General features: G+C 27.1%; 1 protein-coding gene and 1 long non-coding RNA gene across 2 annotated transcripts in view; both read right to left on the minus strand.

Moving 5' to 3' along the window:
* LOC100202894 (protein tyrosine phosphatase domain-containing protein 1) overlaps positions 1-22,847 on the minus strand; it is a 48,214-nt gene continuing 25,367 nt past the window's right edge. The window contains exons 6-15 of the mRNA XM_065811233.1: positions 19,553-19,631; positions 18,623-18,712; positions 17,437-17,462; positions 17,256-17,345; positions 8,316-8,406; positions 7,442-8,206; positions 7,229-7,330; positions 5,904-6,005; positions 5,689-5,733; positions 1-512 (exon numbers count right to left, since the gene is read on the minus strand). Coding sequence (XP_065667305.1) covers positions 330-512; positions 5,689-5,733; positions 5,904-6,005; positions 7,229-7,330; positions 7,442-8,206; positions 8,316-8,406; positions 17,256-17,345; positions 17,437-17,462; positions 18,623-18,712; positions 19,553-19,631 — 1,573 coding nt within the window. The 3' untranslated portion in view covers positions 1-329. The remainder of the gene's footprint in view (positions 513-5,688; positions 5,734-5,903; positions 6,006-7,228; positions 7,331-7,441; positions 8,207-8,315; positions 8,407-17,255; positions 17,346-17,436; positions 17,463-18,622; positions 18,713-19,552; positions 19,632-22,847) is intronic.
* LOC136087767 (uncharacterized) lies at positions 11,593-17,248 on the minus strand. Its single transcript, XR_010642051.1, has 2 exons — positions 17,087-17,248; positions 11,593-12,192 (listed from the first exon to the last, which is right to left on the minus strand). It is a non-coding gene; the product is annotated as an uncharacterized LOC136087767 (long non-coding RNA).

Below are 22,847 nucleotides of genomic sequence, written 5' to 3' on the forward strand. Positions count from 1 at the left end.
ATGACTACATAATAAATTATAACAAATGTTCATAATTATTTCTTTCTCTTCCCTATCATTTTCTGGCTATACCCATGTTACTTTTTTACTCGAATATAACCTGCTTAGTAGCAACTAATCCGAATAAAGTTATTGTTGTTTGTTTACAGTTTTGAAATGAAACGTCTTCAAAAAAAAAAAAAAAAAAAAGATGAAAATGAAATTTAAATGGCTGGTGATATTTTACATTAAAAATTTTTTTTATAACTTAAAAAGGAAAACAGAAAAAAAAAATGAAAAAAATATTGTATTTAGTTTCTAATAAAAAAGTGAAAATTTAATCATATAGATTACGTAACATTTTGTAACATCTCTAACCATATCAACAAAAATTTATAACATTCTGAACCCATCCAGTTTTCTTGCTCATCAACTTTTATCAGAGCACCATCTTTCACAAAAGAATCATCTTTTGTCAAAGCAACAGCAAAACGACGAAGTATGCGATCAATAAATACTTTTCCTCCATTTAGCTGAAAGATTGAACATTTATATACAAAAATTTAAAAAACAACTTTTCAAGTGAAATATGCGTTATATTAAGGTTGTTCAGATTTAGGATGAAATTTATATAGTATTTTTTATAACAAAATCTCTTTGAATTATAAATAAGCTATTAAAATACATTGTTTTAATTTAGAGATGAATCTATAAGAAGATGGATTAGCCATCTCCTATAAATATACATTTCTTTCGAGTTTTAAAATAATAATAACTTTCAGAGCTGTGAATAATAACCCGGTGGGAAATGAGCTAGCGACTAGCTAGCTAGTCGCTATCAATGGGTAAAAGACGCGTTTAAGATGTATAAAATACGTAGTACGAGGTGTTTTGAATGTTTTAAACACGTCTTGTGTCATCTGGCTATCTTTTTCCCAACGGGAAGCCATTGCCACACATCCTTACCATGTCCAATCTTATCAGTTACTACAGAACAAAGAGATAAAGGCTGATCTTGTGCAAAGTCTAGAAAGTGAAGAAACTTTTATCTACCTTAACACGAGATTTTATTGCTGAAGTATCGTCTTAAGGATATATACCCATAAATCTCTTCTTTGCCACAGAGCTTATATACACTGCGCGACATAAAGATAAGAAACCCCAAAAATATTTATGAAACTCTATTATACATTTATATTTAAAAACTATTTTTTATAGTAAATGAGAGCAAAAGGATTACAAGACTAAACAACATTTAAAAAAATTTATTTTAAACCTAACTCGTGTCTTATAATTTTGTTGCACTAAAAAACTATTTTTTTAGTGCAACAAAATTATAAGACACTTTTGGAAAAAATTCGTATAAATTATCATTTATATAAAAAGATGTCTCAATTTTAAACAATCCATAGTGGGTACTTTTACCATTTTTTTGAATCACTTCGATCATTCTAGAAGGTAAAGAATCATACAACTTTTTTATGTACAAAATGTCAACTGCATCCCATGCAGATGCGATGGATGATTTCAAGTCAGCAAGTGAACTATATTGTTTACCACCTTCAAACACTACATGTGAAAGCTGTGCCCAAGCATTCTCAATAATGTTCAGGTCTGTAGATCTAGCAGGCCACTTTAATATTTCAATTTTACTGCTGTTGAAATATTCCTTTACTATCTTAGCTGTATGAACGCTAGCATTATCTTGCTGAAAAACAAAATTTTCACCACCTATTACAGATGCTTCATGTCTTAAAAATTCTTGAACAATTAAAATATAAGCCTTCATTTTTCCGTCAATAAAATGAATTTTTGATTTATCATGATACTTAATTGCACACCAAATCAAAACACCACCACCATCCATTTGACGTTGTTGCTGTGCTACTGGTTCTTTACGCAAACCGTGAAAATAATAATTACATCTATCCAGCCCATCAAGACAAAATTGTTCTTCGTCAGAAAATACTACTTGTTGCCATTCTTCTTTCCATGTTACGTGGAATTTTGTTGTCAAAGGTGGTTTTTGCTGAAGTTTTTTACGCGAAAGGTGAAAAGCATTATGAATATCTCACTGAACTTTACATAAATTAGCAATCACACCTGCTTCTGCAGCAATTTGATATGCAGTTAACGCAGAATTTAAAGCTTGTCTCAACCTATTTTGTTGTCAAAGGTGGTTTTTGCTGAAGTTTTTTACGCGAAAGGTGAAAAGCATTATGAATATCTCACTGAACTTTACATAAATTAGCAATCACACCTGCTTCTGCAGCAATTTGATATGCAGTTAACGAAGAATTTAAAGCTTGTCTCAACCTTCGCCTATCATGGTCACTTAATGTTGATGGACGTCCAGGACTTTTTTATTCCATACATATGAGGACCATTAACAAAGTTTTTAACCACAGTTCGGCTGCGTCCAATAGCTCTAGCCATGTAACTAACAGAGTGACCCATTTTCGATAAGCACCTTTTTCTCATCTGGACTCACCCGTTTATATCTTGTTATAGTGGGTGATGTGTATTTCCAAAATATGGTGTTTACAGGAGGAGGAGGAGAAGCCGCTCAAGCTTATACGTCATTCTATTTATAACTCTTTGATGCTTTCCAATGTTGAAAGCAGTAGCATCATTCCCATTCACTTTCACTAGCACAGTAATATGTCTTTTGTGGCTGAAACTTCATTCATATACTCTTTAAATAACTTTCTGCATTGAAGTGAATTGAACAGAAATCAGCTTAAATTTGGAACAAGACATTATTTTTGTATACTGTCTAATTTTCTTCTGAACCTATCATTTTATTTTCAGCTTAAATAGTCGATGATTTGGACACAAAAAATTTATTTCTCTTCCTGATACAGCTATAACACTGCCCAAAATAATACCACCAGCAGTATGCTGGTGGCATTATTTTGGGCAGACATTATTTTGAACATAATGTCCATACATTTTGTTTATGTTGTTCTTTTTCTGTTGCTATTTCATCAATTATGATTTTTATGTCATGTCTTCCCAAAATACCTTTTTAGATATATAGTAATACTTCACATTACTATATTTCAGAGTCTTGACATCTTTCCTAAAGATTAATACTGATTAAATAACTATAATTTATTTAGATTAAAATTTAATTAATAGTATTAACCATAAAAACGTTGTATGAAATGAGTTCCTACTAAGTTCCCAGGGAGCTTCTCGCTTAGATATAATGCAGCAGTTGTCCTTTGCTTCTGGACAACTTGGTGTAAATGTAGAACCTTTTTTTGGACAACAAACTAAGTTTTTGAGAGAAACAGATGGTTTGGATAAAGATAATACTAGATTATTTCTTCTACAGTTGCTAAATTGAATGATAGTGTCTTTCTATTATTATTTAAAGTTTTTTTAAGAATATTTCTATGCTTCAATTTCTCATTTTTCAACGAATCTTTGTCATAATTTTTCATTTTACCTTTTATTTCATTTAAATTAATTATAAAAACATAATTCATTTTTTGATTTAAATTTATAAAAACTTACTTCATTGAATATCACCCAATATCAAATAATATATTATAACACTGCAGATTATTGTTATAAATGCAACACTTTACTAATGTTAATAAGTTTTGTTTAATGTATTTAAAACAATAGATGCTAAACATTGAACATGGTCATTACATTAATACAATGAGATCACACTGGTGTCACAGAAACAATTTTGTGTATAGAAATGTTGTCACATAGAGGTTAAGGTTATGGCCCACAAGGAATAAAAAAATATCAAAAACTAGTTAAAAAAAGGTACTTTGTGGCAATGTGCCACCCTTAAACTTTAAATTAAAAAATTCTTTTTTATATCTATTTGTTAATGTATATACCACTTGCAGCGTTTTTGCCTTACAAAAATATTTTAGTAAAACCTCACACTGTGTTCATCACTGAAATAACTTATATCAGCAGAAAAAAAAGTATGACATTAAAAAATGAATACTAAAGGGCATGCTGCATCCAATAGCTTCATATGACAGCAGTAATTTCTGAACAGTATTCATATGACAGCAGTAATTTCCGAACAGTATTCATATAGTTTGGAGAACAAAAGTTTGTCAAGAAAATCTGTTTCAATTAAATGCTCAATTATTTGCGCTCAAAGTTATCATTAAGTAGCTGTCGTATATCAGATTCTACTAAAATTCCCTTTTAAGTTTTTGCAAAGCTCAATGCAGAAGTTTTCTCTGTTGCAGGAGTTTGAAGACCAAAATTTATTTATCCTCAAACAGCTGTCTAATCAAACTGCCAAGTCAGCACAGATTTCTTATTTATGATCAACATATTAGATACAGTGAAGAATTTCCTTCAGGTTTTAATACGTTTTTCTCATCGTGACTGCATAAGATATGGAGACAGACAGACGTACACTGTTATTGTGAAGAAGTTTTTATGCTAATCTTAGATGCATCAAAAAATAAATGCCAATCAAGATGATAAACTCCAAATTTGATGAAAAGAGCAGGAATATCATTACTGTGAGTTAATTCTATGCTCATGGTAAACAAATGCATCAGGTCAGCTGATTGCTTGAAAACATAAGTAACTTTTACATCAATTTAACAAATTTCAACCTTGCAGAGGTGATGTCAATAAATCAGATTTTTAGCTGAAGGTATATTAACAGGTAGTTTAACTCACCTGTCAGTTATAACATGAAACACAGGAGCACCAATGGTGTATGGGTTATCAATGAGGTTGCTGCTGCTTTTGTCAGAATTACTATTTATTGATGAAACAATTATTAATTGCATAGGCACAGGTAACTAAAAGGAAGTGCGCAACTGGCCGAATGGTTGAAAGCAAGCAAGGGTAAACAAGTTGTTTCTTCTTTTTTATCTGACACCTTTGATTAAAATGGTGCACAAAATAGCACTCACCTAAATGTCCATGTTATTGGCGTCATATCATTGTTATTGCAAAACAAAATGCATGTCTGGTTTTAGACCAAGTACACAACCCAGAAGACCATCTAATGCAGCAGGAATGTGGCAACAATGTTTTATCATGTTCAATAACAGAACATTGAATATACAACTTTTATTTTCAAAATGATGGCATATTGATATTTATTAACTACAAGTTCATCACAATGTAACTAAAACTGTCTGGATTATTTATGTACCATCAAGAAGCCAACACATGCTGTACAACAGAAACTATTTATCTGTTGTTACATTGAGTATAATTGAAAAGCTAAGAAAATAAACATTTTTAAACATTTGAAACTTAATAACATTTATACACTTTTTGGAATTAATTTTTTAATCAAACTAGTTTTGTGGTAGTTTAGTTAATTGCAGTTGTTTAAAAAATTAAATGTCCATAAAGACAATTAAAATACTGAAAAAACGAAAAGTAAACAAAAAGAATTTTAAGAGATTTCAAATGTTTATGGATTTTATATTCATAACAAGGCCTGATGCGTAATCATTTTTCTAGAATGATGCACATACAGGGCACCAATATTTGAATACAACAATTATTTGAATAAAACAAAAATGGATTTCAGATTTTAAATAGTCAACTTGGTAACACACATTTTTTTTCTTTCTAGTAATAAGCATTTCCTTTCTTGAACTACTTTATTCTGATTGTAAGTAATTGAAATTAATTTTTCCCTTAAAATGGAAAAATTTACTTTTTTTGATAAAAAATAAAATAAAAATAAAAAACCTGTGACAGAAATGTTAAAAAACATTCACAAAGTTTCCAAACCTCCTAAAAAGAAAAAAGGAATTGAATGATATTACATACATGTTTATAAATAAAACATATACACGAATAAAAAGTTTATAAACACAAACAAACCATTTATAAACACAAATGAAACATTTATATGTGTTTACAAATCCTTGTGTTGCTGAAAAGTTATTAACGCAGACATTTACCTTTTTAAGATAAGAGGAAATAATGTCAGTAAATTGATTGTAGTCAGTGCATTGATTATTTTGTGATATAACTTCAATTAAATCACGACTAATTATTGGTCCCTAAAACAATGATGAATAAAAAAAAATGATAGAAGTATGTAAAACAGTGGTAAATAAAAAAAGGATTATAGAAGTATGTAAAATATTTAAAAAAAATAATGATATAAACATATGATTCATTTGGATTATTAAAAAATAGAAATCATTTTATAAACAAAAAACAATTGTGGCAGTCTTACAGCCTTCAACAATTTAAGCCACCTGCTTTATTATGATTATCTAACCTCTAAAATAATGCTTTAAAATTTCTGAAACTCTAGTATTCTCTATTTTGGACTATAGTAACTCTAGTATTCTAGCTTCTAGCATTCTCTACTTTGAGTTCAAAATATGTAAACTATATGAGTTTGTTCAACTTTTACATTAATTATTTTCTTTGAACCATCTTTATCAAAGCCTACGATATTTAATAATTATTTTTATAATGTGCATCCTGAATATATCAAGTTTGAATTCAAAAACTCTATAATTAGACTTTAAATAACTTGGACTCAATATTTGAAATCAACTTTAACAATAATATTAATTATTTTATTTTATTAATTATAATATTGAACTAATTATTCTTATTCTTATATTATTATTATCTCTATTTTTATATCTATCCATTATAATTTTTAAGTTGATGCAACATTTTATCAAATCAATGCAACATTTTATCAAATCAATGCAACATTTTATCAAATTGATGCAACCCTTTTTCAAATCAATACAGCTTTTAATCAAATAAATACAACATTGTATCAAATCAATGCAACATTTTATTAAATCATTCCAACAAACAAAATATCAATAGCAACAAACTAAATAAAAAATAATCTCAATAAAAAATAAACGAATAAAAAATTAACTAAATAAAATATAACCTATAAAATATAACTAAATAAATATTAACCTAGTTTCTAGAAAAAATACATCAAAATACAAACAGAACATTTATTTTGAAATTACCGTACTTATTACAAGGTTTGCAGTCTCATAAAGTAAGATTCTGCAGCTCTCAGAATTAAAAAAATAAGGTCTGCAATATATTGCAGTCATTAAACAACTTTTGATTGTTACAAAATTTTTAACACAAAAGTTTAACAACCATAACAGAAATAAATTCTAAAAAAATTGCTGACCTCAGACATTTTTAGATAAGCAGTTAAGTCAGCATTACTGACCTTAAGTCCAAGGACTATGCCTTATTATATAGTACAACAAATGATAACAAAAACTACCTTTAGTTGGTATAACCAAGACCAAAACAAACCACTTAAAACAGAAAAATTAATTTCTTCCTTCAAGTTCTGGCAAGCATTTTTATCACAATTAAAATTTCGCTGAAAAAAAAGTAAACTATAACTCAATATAAGTAAAAAAAAAAAGTAAATTATAACTAGGTATAACTAAAAAAAAACTGTTTAGCTGTGTTATTTTAAAATAAATATTACTTTATGTCTTTCAACTTGTGTTAAAACTTTAATATCACAGCAATGAAATGCCAAACTCTTTAAGATCAACTCATGTTGTGATATACTCTCATGGTGTGATGTACTCTCATATTGCGATGCACCTCCATTCTCATGCTGTAATGCACTTTCATTTGTTGTATTTAATAAAAAAGCATTTTGCATAGATGTAAGATTTAAATTAGTAACAGTTGATATATCATCTGAAAATAAATTTTCGTCAACATTCTTTAGTTTATTAAAATTTTTGTTAAAAATATCTTGTTTTTCTGAAAGATTAATGCAATTAACATGAAGCAAAAGTTCAGGAAATGATTTAGCTTTGGTTTTGAAATCCTCACATAAAACATGTGCAATATGTTGAACAATATCTTCACTGCTGATGTGTTTTTTAAAAAAATTTGAATTTTTTTTTAATTTTGCAGAAAAAAGCTCTTTAATTGCAGAGCTACTCACTTGCTCTCTAAGTTTGTCAGAAGTATTTGAGATAAAGTCTGTAGATTCATTAATTGACGGGTAACTAATTGAATCAGTGAACTGGATATTTAATTGATGATTGATAGAATCAGTGGATTGTATAATACAATTATTTAGAGGGTTTAAAAATTGATTAAAGTTATTTGGTTTATTATTTGCATTACAAGAACTGTTCTGCAAAAAATTTAAACGTTTGATAATAATTGTTTTTGAAAGGTCAAAATTAACTTCTGCTAACTGTAGTAGACGTTCCAGAATTGAATATATTATCTAAATAAAAAAATATAATTTATGATTATTAATATCAAAGTAAATTGAAAAAAAAAATTAGTATCAAAGTAAATTGAAAAAAAGGCAAATTTTTTTTTGAAACATTAACCTGTGGCATATATTTAAAAGACCTCCTCATTTCTCCATGTAGAATATTATTTTGGCGTTTTATATATCGTTCCAATGTAAAATAGTTTTCACTAAAATAAATTATCATTATTAATTTTTACTTGGATGATAATTCATCAAGAAAATTTAAATAACTGATAATATAAATATGGATGTGGATAACCCTCTGAATCCAAGTCAGCTATTAGCTTTGTTGAAAACATAGTTCTTTTATTTTACCTTGAACTCCTCCTGATAGTGTTATGCTGTAATAAACAGATGATAAACTATTTCTTTCAGCTAATAATAGCTTATCATCAAATATCAATGACCTATCATCAGCTATCAATGACCTATCATCAGCTATCAATGACCTATCATCAGCTATCAATAACCTATCATCAGCTATCAATAACCTATCATCAGGTATCAATGACCTATCATCAGCTATCAATGACCTGTCATCAGCTATCAATAACCTACCATTAACTAACAATGGCCTTTATTAGACATCATTGGCCTATCATATCAAAGACCTACCAGCAAATATCAATAGCTTATTATCAGGTATTGATGGCCTATTATTGGCTATCAATGGTTACCATTTTATTTCACATTAAATGATTTTTGGTTATAGCAGTGTATTAAAACAACATTATGATAAAAATAGTTCAACCATAATAATGAACCTGATGCTTATTTTCAATAAGCATCAGGTTCATTATTATGGTTGAACTATTTTTATATTTATGGCAATATTTAAGTTTTTAAAACTATATTTGATTATATTATTATATTTAAGTGAGAATTTATGGTAATTTGTGCTTTTTCAAAGTAAATTTGTAGAATTGTTCTATACATTAGAACTGTTGCTTGCTATATACATTAAGTCACAGTAAAATGTTAATGAAGATCAGGGTTGGGGTCAAATAAGTATTTGTACTCGTACTGTATTTGAAAAAAATATTACTTAAATATTCGTATTTGTATTAAAAAAATACAGCATAAACTAGGTTAACCAGTGTTTTTTTGGGATATACCATGAGGCTTGTTTTTTTTATTGTTAGCACTAAAATAAATAAAATATTTGTTATTAAGGGGTATTTGTTAGAAGAATTGTTTTCATTCTTCTACATAGTAGACCATTTTATCAGTCTTGAAAAAATGTATATATTTTTTTCTAAATTACAAATATTTGTATTTGGGAAATGCCGATTGAATATATTTGTATTTGAATTTTTATTTGGAAATCTAGAATTAACACGTTTGTATTTGTATTTTTATTTGATCAAACATATTTGACCCCAACCCTGATGAAGACGTTATTTTTTATACTTCATTTAATAGCGTTAACTATTAATATTGTTGTTTAATATTTCTCTCTGTCTTTTTCTCTATATATATATACCATTTCTTTCTCTCTATATGTATGTGTACAGCCTTCAGCAGGAATAGCCCGCACCTGCCTCCACACCCGTGTAAGTCAGTTTACACAGGCAAAATATAGCACGCACAAAACATAAACTTTTTGGAAAAATAATGTTAAATATGTTAATGTTTTTTATCTAATTATTTTTAAAAACATCTCACATGATATAATTTCAAAATGGACAGTAAACTTTACGCTTTAAGCTATTTCTATTTTAAATAATAAAATTAAAAAATTTAATTTAGTATGCGTTGAAAAAAAAATTTACTTAATTATTATGTAATATAATGATGTAAAAAGTAAAAATTAAAATCAGTTTTTTCAAACAGTGATGACTATTAGTAAAATTGTTCTGTACATTAAATAACTGGTATGTTTAAAAGGACAAAAATATAGGCATGCATTACAAAATAATAACGAGCTTACTTGAGAGTAAAGAAACAAATTGAAAAAACAAAACAAAAAAATACAAAGAATCCCATTTTAAAAAAAACATAAAAAAAAAATTTTTCAATGCTTGTTTTTCTGTGCTAAAAAAACAAATACTATCTGTGTAAGTAGGAAAAAACAAAATAAAAGTTCAGTGGAGATATCAAAAACCATCATCAAAACATAACAATTTGAATTTCTCAAAAGCCAGCGCAAGAACATCTAGACAAGCTACCTCTGTAAAAGTTTATTTGTAGCTCCTGTCGAAGCCTATATATACACAAGGAAAAAAGTGATTCTTACGCCAACACATACGCCACTTTTAATTACTTTTGACTTTCGTCCAACATTTGCGTGTTGTCAGAAAGTAAAAACCATTAATTTAATTACAAATTAATCGTTTTTTAAAAAAGCCGCAAAAACGCAAATTTAATTGACCAGAATGTTTTTTAAAACATTCTGAATGTTTTTAACAATATAAAAAATGTTTTTATTTTTATTTTTTTTACTGTAAATCATGCACAGAGTGCTGCTACATTGACTATCTTATAGCCTGACTCGCTAGGGAGTGCTGCTACATCGACTAACAAATAGCCTGACTCGCAACGGAGTGCTGCTACATCTACTATCTTTTAGCCTGACTCGCAAGGGAATGCTGCTACATCGACTGGGGGTTTGGTTGGGGCAGGCAGTCTATCAATTAATAAAAAAAAAAAATCCGGTCTTGCATTTTAACTTTTACTTTTTGTCAACAAAATAATGAAGAAAACTTTCAGACAACATATAAGTGTATATATATATATATATATATATATATATATATATATATATATATATATATATATATATATATATATATATATCATTATATATATATATATATATATATATATATATATATATATATATATATATATATATATATATATGTATATGTATATATATATATATATAAATATATATATATATATATATATATATATATATATATATATATATATATATATATATATATATATATATATGTATATGTATATATATATATATATAAATATATATATATATATATATATATATATTTATATATATATACTTATGTATATATACAACTTTTTTTGAAAATGACTGCTGGCACCCCCTGAATATTTTGTGTATAATAAAAAAATGCTGGATTTTTTGAATAAAAAATATTTTAAGGGGTTGCTACCAATCATCGAACATTAAATAGGTCCCTAATATTATTAAAAAAAAAGTTTTCCAAAAGTATGTCATGTTGGGTCTCAAATGAAGCAAAATTATATAAAAATTTCAAAATTAATCAATAATAATCATTTTAATATTTTTGAAATTTTTATACAACTATATATAAAAGGTGATTTTTTTTAGAGGGGATTTGATTTTCAAAAAAAAACACAAAAAATTTATAAAAAAATTGATGAAATCTTTATTTGAGCCAATAGAACGGTCGATATAATTTAATGTTTAAAGATTATTTCATGTAAATGTTGGCCGCGGCTCCACTTTAGATGGCCTGTGTGAAAGGTCCAATTTTGGCACACTCTCTCCAACATATTGGCCGGTATCTTACGAATAAATGCTTCAATATTGGCTTCCAGTGTGTCAACCATTGCTGGTTTATCCCTGCAGACATTAGCCTTAACATGGCCCCACAAGAAATAGTCCAAAAGGCATTAAATCACACGATCTGGATGGCTAATTGACAGGCCCCAAACGTGAGATAAACTGTTCACTGAACTTGCCTCTCAATTAGGCCATTGTTTCTGTGCTGTGTGGCATGTGGCACCGTCTTGTTGAAACCACATGTCAGCCAAGTTCAGCTATTCCATTTTTGGCAAAAAAAAGGTTTTTAATCATCGTACGGTAGCGCTTGCCATTCACAGTAACCGCCATTCACAGTTCGGCCATTGTCGTCTTTGAAGAAGTACAGCTTCATGATGCCACCGGCCCATAATCCACACCAAACAGTGACTTTTTCAAGATGCATTTAATTTTATGACATCTAGCAAGACAAAATTAAATACAGATTAAAGCGCATTAATTTAATTGAGAAAACTAATTAAATTTATTGTTTTTTAAAAAACCACAAAAACCCAAATTAAAAGACTAGAATGTTTTTAAAAACTGAAAAACATTAAAATTTTAAAACACTAAATGTTTTTATTTTTTTAATAAAATAAAATTATGCTGAATGTTTTTAATTTTATTTTTTACTGTAAAACATGTGCGAAGTGTTGCTACATCAATTACCTTACAGCCTGCTGCTACATCAACTGAGGATTTAGTTTGAGCAGGCATTTATTTATATTGGCAGATTTTTTATTTATGTACATTTCTAATGTTTTATACTTTTATATTGGCAGATGGGCTTTTTATTTATATACATTTTTATTTATGTACATTTTTAATGTTTATTAATTATGGTTATTGGTTATTAATTTTATCAACTGGGGCTATTGGTTACTAGTTTTGTCAATTAAGGTCATTAAAATTTAATGTTATAAACTGTTGTTATTTTGAAAATAATTTTTTATTTTAATTTAAAAAAATTTCGCTATTTTTGTCAACCCTAACTTGTTTTATGGGAACATGTTTTTGCAATTTTTTTTTTGTATTTTTTAACACACTTGCTTAAGCCAGAACAAAATTTCATGCCAAAATAAATTCAAGTATTTTTTTACTTTCTTCTGACATGTTAACTAAATAAATAGAAAAAATTTGAAAGTATAAACATTTGATGTTTATTTTGTATAAATTTGTTGCATTGCATCATGGGGTAGAAATATTACGAGGGTAAAATATTACAGGGTAGAAATTTTATAATATAAACTTACAAGGTAGAAATATTATTACGAGGTAGAAATTTTGAGAGGATTTCTAATTATAAGCCAATAATTTATTGGCATTATAAATTTATTTGCTATGTCACGGTGAAATTAATATACTATGTTTTGATTAATACCTTGAATGAGCAATGACTGTACAAAATGACTGTACAAAATGACTGTACAAAAGAAAAAAATATTTTTAATTATTACACTATTTTTACATATTTAAACAAATTTCAAGGTTACTAGGTTACAAGGTTTTAAGGTTACTAGGTTACAAGGTTTTAAGGTCACAGAGCTATCAGAGGTGCATATTTTACGTTTTAAAATGACTTAAACCAAAAACTTTAAATTTCATTAAGTAAGCAATGCAAAAATCCAAAATGTAACTTTATTATAAATCCATAAAATAAATTATAAATTATTTAACATATTATAAATTAAGTGAAAAACATTTTACTTTACTTTTAATGCGCCTTTTTATCTGTGATATGATTTTTTCTCTACTACTGTGATATGATTACCCCAATTTTCTCTACTGCCCTATTGGATTCACAAAAAAGAAATATGTATTTATATTTACATTTACTTATTTTGTATTTTTTTTTTAAAGTAAGAGTATGAGATTGTTAATTACCCCCCCTTCCCCTATAATGTTTTTTTTTAAAAGAAAAAATCCTTTTTGAGTTTTTATCTTATGCTGCTTTTATTATTTTTAAATTATTTCTTTAGTTTGTTTGAATCTATAAAATCTTAAAAATCTAAAACTTTTTTGAACCAAAGATTTTAAAACATTAAACAAAAATTGCAACTTTTTGATACCAATTATTTTAAAATACAGACCATTTTAAAATTCAAACCATCCTTTTTTAGAAAGTCTTTAATATTGGCCATCCAATGTCAAGCAAGGTTAATATCTCAATTCAATTGCTATATAATTTTTTGAAATCCATTTTTTTTATTCAATATAATAACAGCTTTTTAATAGCATTGAGGAGAACTTTGTAGTCACACAAATTGTCACACAATTTGTGACTACGAAATATTTTTTGTTTGTTTGTATATCTTAGTATTGTTTTGTTTTAGATTTGTGAATAGAATATATTAACTCTTTGTTTCTACATCTTAGTATAGTTTTGTTTTAGATTTGTAAATAAGATAACTATTTGTATATTTTGACTAAATGCATTATGTCTAATACAAAACCCAGATTAAAAAGAATATTTCTCAATGATAAACTGCATAATCTTTTTTAATGTACTTTATAGTTATACAAATTAAAACCAATATCAGTTCTTCATAGATAATCTAGTCCTTCAAATATAACACATTTATTGAAATATTACCCACAAATTTCACAATGTTCATATGCATAACAACCATTATAACTAACAATAGACTTTAAAAACTGTCTTGTTGGAGCATCACAACAGAAATCTTTTAAAGAAAGAGGATAATGCTTTCCTGAATGTTCCGCATTGTGTTTAAATTTTAATAAAACATTTCTTTAGTTGTAAATAAAGCTAATGAACCACAGTTTATGTTCTTTGTGTTCTTATATAAGTTCTTTGAGTTCTTATATACAGAGAGTTAATTAAAAGTTGTTTATTATTGTTAATGCATTTTGATAAATTTTTTCTATAACCATCAAGCTCTGGCAAGTTCCTCTGTTTTTTTGGATTGTCAATTATAACTTTATTTAACTTTTTTTTCATAAGTTAATAACTACTTCAATGTACTTTGATCTTTAACTAGAAAGCAACAGCTATTACTAGCATTTTATTTTCAGCAATCACTGGCATTGTTTTTATCAATTACTGGCATTGTTTTTATCAATTACTGGCATTGTTTTTGTTTTAACAGTGATAAATATTAATTATTTTTTTATTCACAAATAAAGATAGTACAAGTTTCCCTATAAATAACTTTTAGCTATGAATAACAATGCGTTTCAAGAATAACAATGCTACTTACAAAATAAAGATAATAAATAATAAATAAATTCATAGTAATTACTGCATGGAAAAATTGTATTTTTAAAACTAAATTTTAAAATTAATATGTTAAAAATACTTAGTTAAGTTACTTTAAGTAAGGGAGAGTGTGTATGAAAGAGCCAGGTTTTGAAGGAGCCAACACCATTATTTCTAACTTACTGGCATCCGATCCTAATTGTATTTAACTCTTTGTGTGGCAACACTGGATACCTGTAACCCACAAAAAATGTACAGTTCTGCTAAAATAAATAGCGTCGTAATTGAGCACTAAAGATTTTGAAAATGAAAAGTAATTTTTTGGTGGTTTACTTATTTATTTTTAAGATTAAGTGTAATGTTTTATTTGATAAAAGAAACATGCAGCATTTTTATATATATATTTGCCCTTCATTTACACAAAAAATATTAGATTAAAGCTTTTGTCAAAATTGTTTAATTTAAGGTTATGTATTTAACCAAACAATTTTTTGAAAGAGCCGACTGTTTATGCTATGAATAAGCCGACTTTTATATTTACCTTTTTTTTATACTAAATAATCGTTTTGCGCTTTAACAACTTCATAAATTTTTCGTAATGCTTCATTGAGCTTATTCTATTGAAATTAGTTGTTTTAATGACTTTTCCTAAAGTTGTAAACATAGCTCCGTTTAAATTTAAAATAATATTTAATGAAATTTTTAAAAGTCAAAGTTCTGAAAAAGTCATATTTTTTTTTAAAGTTTAAATAATTTTTTAAAACTTTATTTGTATTGTTTGATTCATTTTATTACATTCTATTATGTATTTATTATATTATTATGTATTTTTATTATTATATTATTTCATTATTCTCATTCTCATTTAATTTTTTGATTTTGAATAATTTGTGAAACTATTATTAAAGCTGTTTTATCATTGATTATCATAGAGTTATAAAACTTTAAGTACATTCTGATTTTTAGAAGTTTTATTTTATTTAACAGTTTAATATTTTTAAAAGACTTGATAGTGTTCAAAAAAAAGTTACGGCTGATAGTTGTTCGAAAAAAGTTACGGCTTTTTCATGGCACAGAGGTGGCTCTTTCATTGACACAATGTTATGAAAGAGCTGTTTTCTTTCTTTTTTTAAAACAGGTGTATGATAGATTATTAGCATTGTTATCCAATTTTTTTTAGTTTTAAAATATTACCCAATAATGTAATTATTGAATAAAAATAAAAAAATAAAAAAAAGTTATTACAATTGAGTTTTTTTCACGCCATTTTAAAACTGGCTTTTTCATACACACTCTCCCCTAATGATTTTAATGATTAAACCTCTATCAGTAAGCAATGAGTTTAATATTTAAACTTCTGTCAGGTGTTTAGCTTTTAAAGCATAAACTTAAAGCTCATGCATATAGACAAATAAAAAGAATTAACACGAATAATGAAATCAACTAAGTCTAACAGTAATTATTATTTTTATAAATACTTATGAAGTAACAAGTTATAAAAATAATAATTAACATTGACTTTAAACATTAGTAGTTAATGTTTAAAGTAAAAGTTATTAATAGATAAAAAACAAATATTCTTTGTACTAATTACGAAAAGTTATTGAAATATTACATTGTTATAATTCATATTTTTTAACTGAATGCAAAAGCTGAAAGCTGAAAATGCTGAATGCCAAATTTTTAATAAGAAAATAATTAAAAAAATAACTTTTTTTTTTCAGCAAAACTCAGTGTGATCTCATAAAGTTTATTTTTGAATCAAGATCATCAAGTTATCAACGTTTTCATGAAAGATAACATTTCATCAAGATATCAACATTTTCATGAAAGATAACATTTCATCAAGATATCAACGTTTTCATGAAAGATAACATTTTATCAAGATATCAATGCTTTCATGAAAGATAACATTTCATCAAGATATTGACGTTTTCATGAAAAATGACATTTTATCAAGATATCAACGTTTTCATGAAATAATTTTATCATACAACCTACTGAACCCTCAAAATCCAAATTAAAGGAAACTAATGCAAAAAACAATAATCTTTAAAACAAAATGCAGTATGTTGCAAAATATGATTCTGCATACCTTAAAATAAATCAAACTTTGGTTGGCCTTCAACCAGCTAAAGACAGCATTTACTTTTCAATGTCTTTAACTTTGGATTCAGAAGGCTGGATATAACTTTGGGTTTAGAAAGCAGGATGTAACTGTGAATTCAGAAGGCTTGGTATAACTCAACAATAAAAACTACTACCCAGTAGAAAATACAATCCACATTGGTTTTAGATATTGAGCAAAGTTTTGAACACAATTTATTTGACCCCTCGTTTGAATTGCTTTTGGTCTAAAAATTAAATGAATATTTAAATCTATAAAATATTTATAAAAATTAAAATAAAAAAAAGAAGATAAAAATTAAAAATCTTTTTTTAGACCTTGATAGACGCATCTTGTGAATCGCCTAAAAAATAAAAATATAGGTTCATTTTTCAGCATACATACATACACATACATACATACATAAATACATACATACATACATATATACATACATACATACATACATACATACATACATACATACATACATACATACATACATACATACATACATAAATACATACATACATACATACATACATACATACATACATACATACATACATACATACATACATACATACATACATACATACACACACACATACATACATACATACATGAATGGTAATAAAACCCATAAAGTTTTTATTTAATTTCAAAATTTAAATATTTAATTTCTCTTAAAACATGTTTATCAAATAAGCAAACTACTATTACTCATTTTTATAATGCAATCAAGTTATTTAAACTGATGTCATCATTTGCTAGGTATATTATAATGCAATCAAGTTATTTAAACTGATGTCATCATTTGCTAGGTATATTATAATGCAATCAAGTTATTTAAACTGATGTCATCATTTGCTAGGTATATTATAATGCAATCAAGTTATTTAAACTGATGTCATCATTTGCTAGGTATATTATAATGCAATCAAGTTATTTAAACTGATGTCATCATTTGCTAGGTATATTATAATGCAATCAAGTTATTTAAACTGATGTCATCATTTGCTAGGTATATTATAATGCAATCAAGTTATTTAAACTGATGTCATCATTTGCTAGGTATATTATAATGCAATCAAGTTATTTAAACTGATGTCATTATTTGCTAGGTATATTATAATGCAATCAAGTTAATTAAACTGACGTCATTATTTGCTAGGTATATTATAATGCAATCAAGTTATTTAAACTGATGTCATTATTTGCTAGGTATATTATAATGCAATCAAGTTATTTATACTGATGTCATCATTTGCTAGGTATATTATAATGCAATCAAGTTATTTATACTGATGTCATCATTTGCTAGGTATATTATAATGCAATCAAGTTATTTAAACTGATGTCATCATTTGCTAGGTATATTGCTTTATAGGATTTTGTTTATCTTAAAAATTTTAGCTGCTAATCTCTTATCCACATGTTTCAAATACATGTAAAAAATTTCAACTTTTACTGTGTTACATTATTTCTATCATTATTTTAACCATTGATAGTATTGTAAATTACCTCATTGGCAGAACATCGTAAAGAATAAATAAGATAGCATGCAATAAGAACACCTGTTCTCCCTAATCCAGCATGGCAATGAACAGCAACCTTTATATAAAAAGAAAATGTTAAGTAAGAGTAAAAAATATAAGCGAAATAAACAAAAAAGTAAAACATATATATATATATATATATATATATATATATATATATATATATATATATATATATATATATATATGTATATATATATATATATATATATATATACATATATATATATATATATATATATATATATATATAACATAGAAACAAGGTCCACAATTTATTACCGACCTCAAACACTTTTATTACCGACCTCAAACACTTAGGTCAGCACTAGGCAATGCCAACCCTAATTCTGAGGGCTGATATATATATATATATATATCTTAATAACATAAATATGATCAAAACAGTTATACAACTGGAAAGAATCAAATTTTAACTTGAAAGGCTTTTCAATGCTTAAAAAACAAAACTTTATAGAGAAGTACAATTCACAAAGAAATATAATCAAATCACTAAAAATACTCACTTAAGAAAAAAACATTTTTATGAAGTCTTTTTATGAAGAGTCAAAAAAACATTTGTTACTTTTATTAACAAATAGCAAACGCTTTTTTTAATTACTATATTCACTTCCCAGCGCTGTGGGGGCCACACCGCCCTACTACCACCAAGGAGGCAACTCACTTTTTTTTACAAATTGTTTTAACAGCCCTCTCTCAACCCTACAATTCTAGAATAGCTTTGACAAACAAGGCTGCTGTGCAGAGAAAAAAGGTACTACAAGGAACGTAGGCGCAGTACCATGGATACGGACATGGTACTATCAGGACATGGTTTTTTTTATACTTACACACTTTCTTATACAAAATACAAATAAATTTATAAAAAAATTACCTTTCCATTTTGAAGAGCGAAATCCATTACTTTGACCATATCTAAAATGGAGCATAATGATCGCACACCATAATCATTCCTATAACAAGAACACTATACTATAAAAATAAAAAATTGAATCGCAATAATCCATAATCATATCGAATGTTGTAAGTAAATTGCTAACTTCCTTTTAATGTTTTTTTTTTTTTTTTTTTTTTTGTACAATTAAATTTGTTGGTCAGTGAAAGAATTGGACATTAAAAAGATGAATAACAACAAATTTAAAAAATAATAATAGTAAAAAAATGGCAAATTTTTACTAAATAAATCTGTACAATAGAGTGAAAAAAACATACAACTGTTCTAGACTCTTGTTCTATAAATACATTCAATTTGTGTTCTGTAAAGGCATAGAATTTGTTTTTTAGACTCTTGTTCTATAAAAACAATAGTTGGAATAGAAAATCAGCATTTAAATTCATTTGGTATACTTATGTCAAGTTAGAGCAGGTGAACAAAAATTTACATATTCGGATCATATCAGCACAAAAATAATAGATGTGATGCATTCTAAAGTGATCCATTGTGATGCAGTGTCTTTTGACATAATACATTGTGATGACATCACAATGAAAAACTTTAACTTTAAAATAGATGAGATAATCAATTTTGACAATGTCTATGATAACTTTAAACTTCTAAAAACATGAGAATAATAGATAATAATAATAATAATAATAATAGATAATAATAATATAATAACAATAATAAGTGATAAGTGAGATAAAAAGAGTGAGATCACAAAAATAGATTCAGCTTGATTACATGGACTCGATGTGCACAAAGTGTCATTAAATAAACATAGATACATCAGTACTAAAAAAAAATTACAACATAGATCAAGCATATGGTATGTTCCTTGGTAGAAAATACAAAAGTAAACAATTCAATTTTTTTTAATAATATTTAACAAATAAATGTATATAGATCAAATGACACATTTTTAATATCTAAGCTAAGTTATTAAAGTTATTTTAATGAATTTATATGAACTTAATCGCACAAAACAAATTGTTTTACTCTAAAAATGGAGGTGACATTTCCAATTATAGAGGAGGTATTTTCAATTATGGAAATCGGTTTTCATGTGACATAAGTCAAAGAAGACATGAAAAAGCTGAACATGTTATTTTTAATTACACATCAAAACAATAAATCTTTTTATTCAAAACTTTAAATGTTTTTACATTTAAAGTTTTGAATAAAGATCCTTTTAGTAAATTTTAACTTTGAATTTGTGTAATGGTAAAGCTATATGAATTTATATGGAAAACATTTGGGATTTTTCTAAGGGTTAATACTTAAGTTACAAATACAACTCCAAAGTTTTTAATTTAAATATTATTTAAAGTTATGATTGTTTACAGAAGGCTGTTTCCATATTGAAAAAATGTAAATCACTTCTTAAACCTGAAATAGATTAAACTCACAACATCCAGGTAAAATTTTCAAAACCAATTCACGGAAATTTGAAAATTAAAATGTTTCTTTGACTTTTTGCACAACATAAGTTGTTTTTTTTAATTTTTATTCACTCCCAACAAGGCTGCACGAAACCACTACATAAGTTGAAAAAACAATATATAAGTTGGGAGTTACTAGAAAACAAAGAATAGAATTAATGAGCAAGGAAACAAATTGACAGAAGACTTCAAAAATTGAAGATTGTTTGAGTCAGGAAAACATGAAGATGGGAGTTTTGAAGGATTGAAGTGCAGGAAAAAAAAAAAGATGAATAAAGGTTTTGGAGCATGCAGGAACAGATACAGTAAAAGGATGAGACTTTGGTGAACAACAAGACAAGTGAGAATGAGATTTGGTTAATACAACTAGAGATGATAGCTCCTTGGAGCAGCGATCATGATTTTGTTGAGTATTTATAGAAAAGAGATGCAATTTTAGAACAATGGGAGAGAGGTTTAAGCTTAGCAGATAAAGCAGGTCCGACCAGGCTAAAAATGTGTTTTTGAACCTGGCCTAAAAGAGAAAGAGCACCATTAGAAGTACTAGCCTGAATATAACAATAGTATTTCATACAGGAATGAATAAAAGATTTGTAGAGGTTGGGATTAGGATTTGGAGTAAAATAATGGCTAGCACAATAAAGAGACAACCTTAGCATATGCTAACTTTGCAATCGATTGTATATATGATTTCCATGAGAGGTCAGTAGCAAACAATAATCCAAGAAGATGTAAAGAAGAGGACTCAGTGGGAGGGTAGCTATTCTTTATTATAGGAATATTGACAGTGTTGCAATAGTTGTTTGCAGTAAATAACTGAGTATTGTTGGAGTAAAAATTGACAAGTCATTTGTCAATTTTTAAGACAGCAGGGCCATTCCGAATGGAGGGTTTATGGGGTGCCCCACCGCCCAAAGTTGTTATATATGCATTTGAGTTAACACATTTGTACATTTAGCATTTGAGTTTGCAAGTTTTGAAGTGTAGTTGGCAAATGTCAAATATCAAAGACCTTTTTTTTTTGTCTCTAGTTGGCAAAAAACACATATGACATTCCCCTCCTCCCTCAAGAGAAACCTCTTTGGGATGGCGTTGCAAGACAGGAGTATAAAGTTGAGTTGTCAGCAAATAGAGCCACTTTAGATGTAAGGTTGTCAGGAAGATTATGAATGTAGATAAAAAACAAAACGGGATTAAGGATAGAACCTTGAGATATCCCAGAAGTTATTAGAAATAAAGAAGAATGTTAGCCTTCAAGGATGACTTTAATAAAGCGGTTAGAAAGAAATGATTTGAAGATCTCAAAAACTTTGCTAGATACATCATATGAAGCAAGCTTATGGAGAAGATCAACATGTCAAACTTTAATGAAAACTTTAGATATGTCAAGAGCAATAGTCATTGTCTCATCACCTCCATCTGATGCACTATTGAATCTTTCAGTCACAGGAGTTAGCAACTCAGCTATAGAACGAGAAAATTAACAATAAGTTATTTGGCTCAAGATTGGATATTAGAAATTTATTAGGCAAAGACTCAAAGAACTTGAGTCTTTGATTAATAAACATTTTTTAAAGATATATTGAAACAAATAGGTGGTGGGGATGATTTTTTATGTTTAATATTTTAGGTTACTTTAGGCTGATTTAAGTTTAAGAGAACTTGACTCATTCATAGATAGAGCACAGCAACCCAAGTAATGAGCTATACAGTTATCTCAGTCTTGTTAGTTAACTTAATTAGTATAAATATTTGTATAAATTTTGTATAAGCTGTTGATGGAATCAGCC

The sequence above is a fragment of the Hydra vulgaris genome, chromosome 12 (assembly GCF_038396675.1).
Source record: "Hydra vulgaris chromosome 12, alternate assembly HydraT2T_AEP".
Taxonomy (NCBI): Eukaryota; Metazoa; Cnidaria; class Hydrozoa; order Anthoathecata; family Hydridae; genus Hydra; species Hydra vulgaris.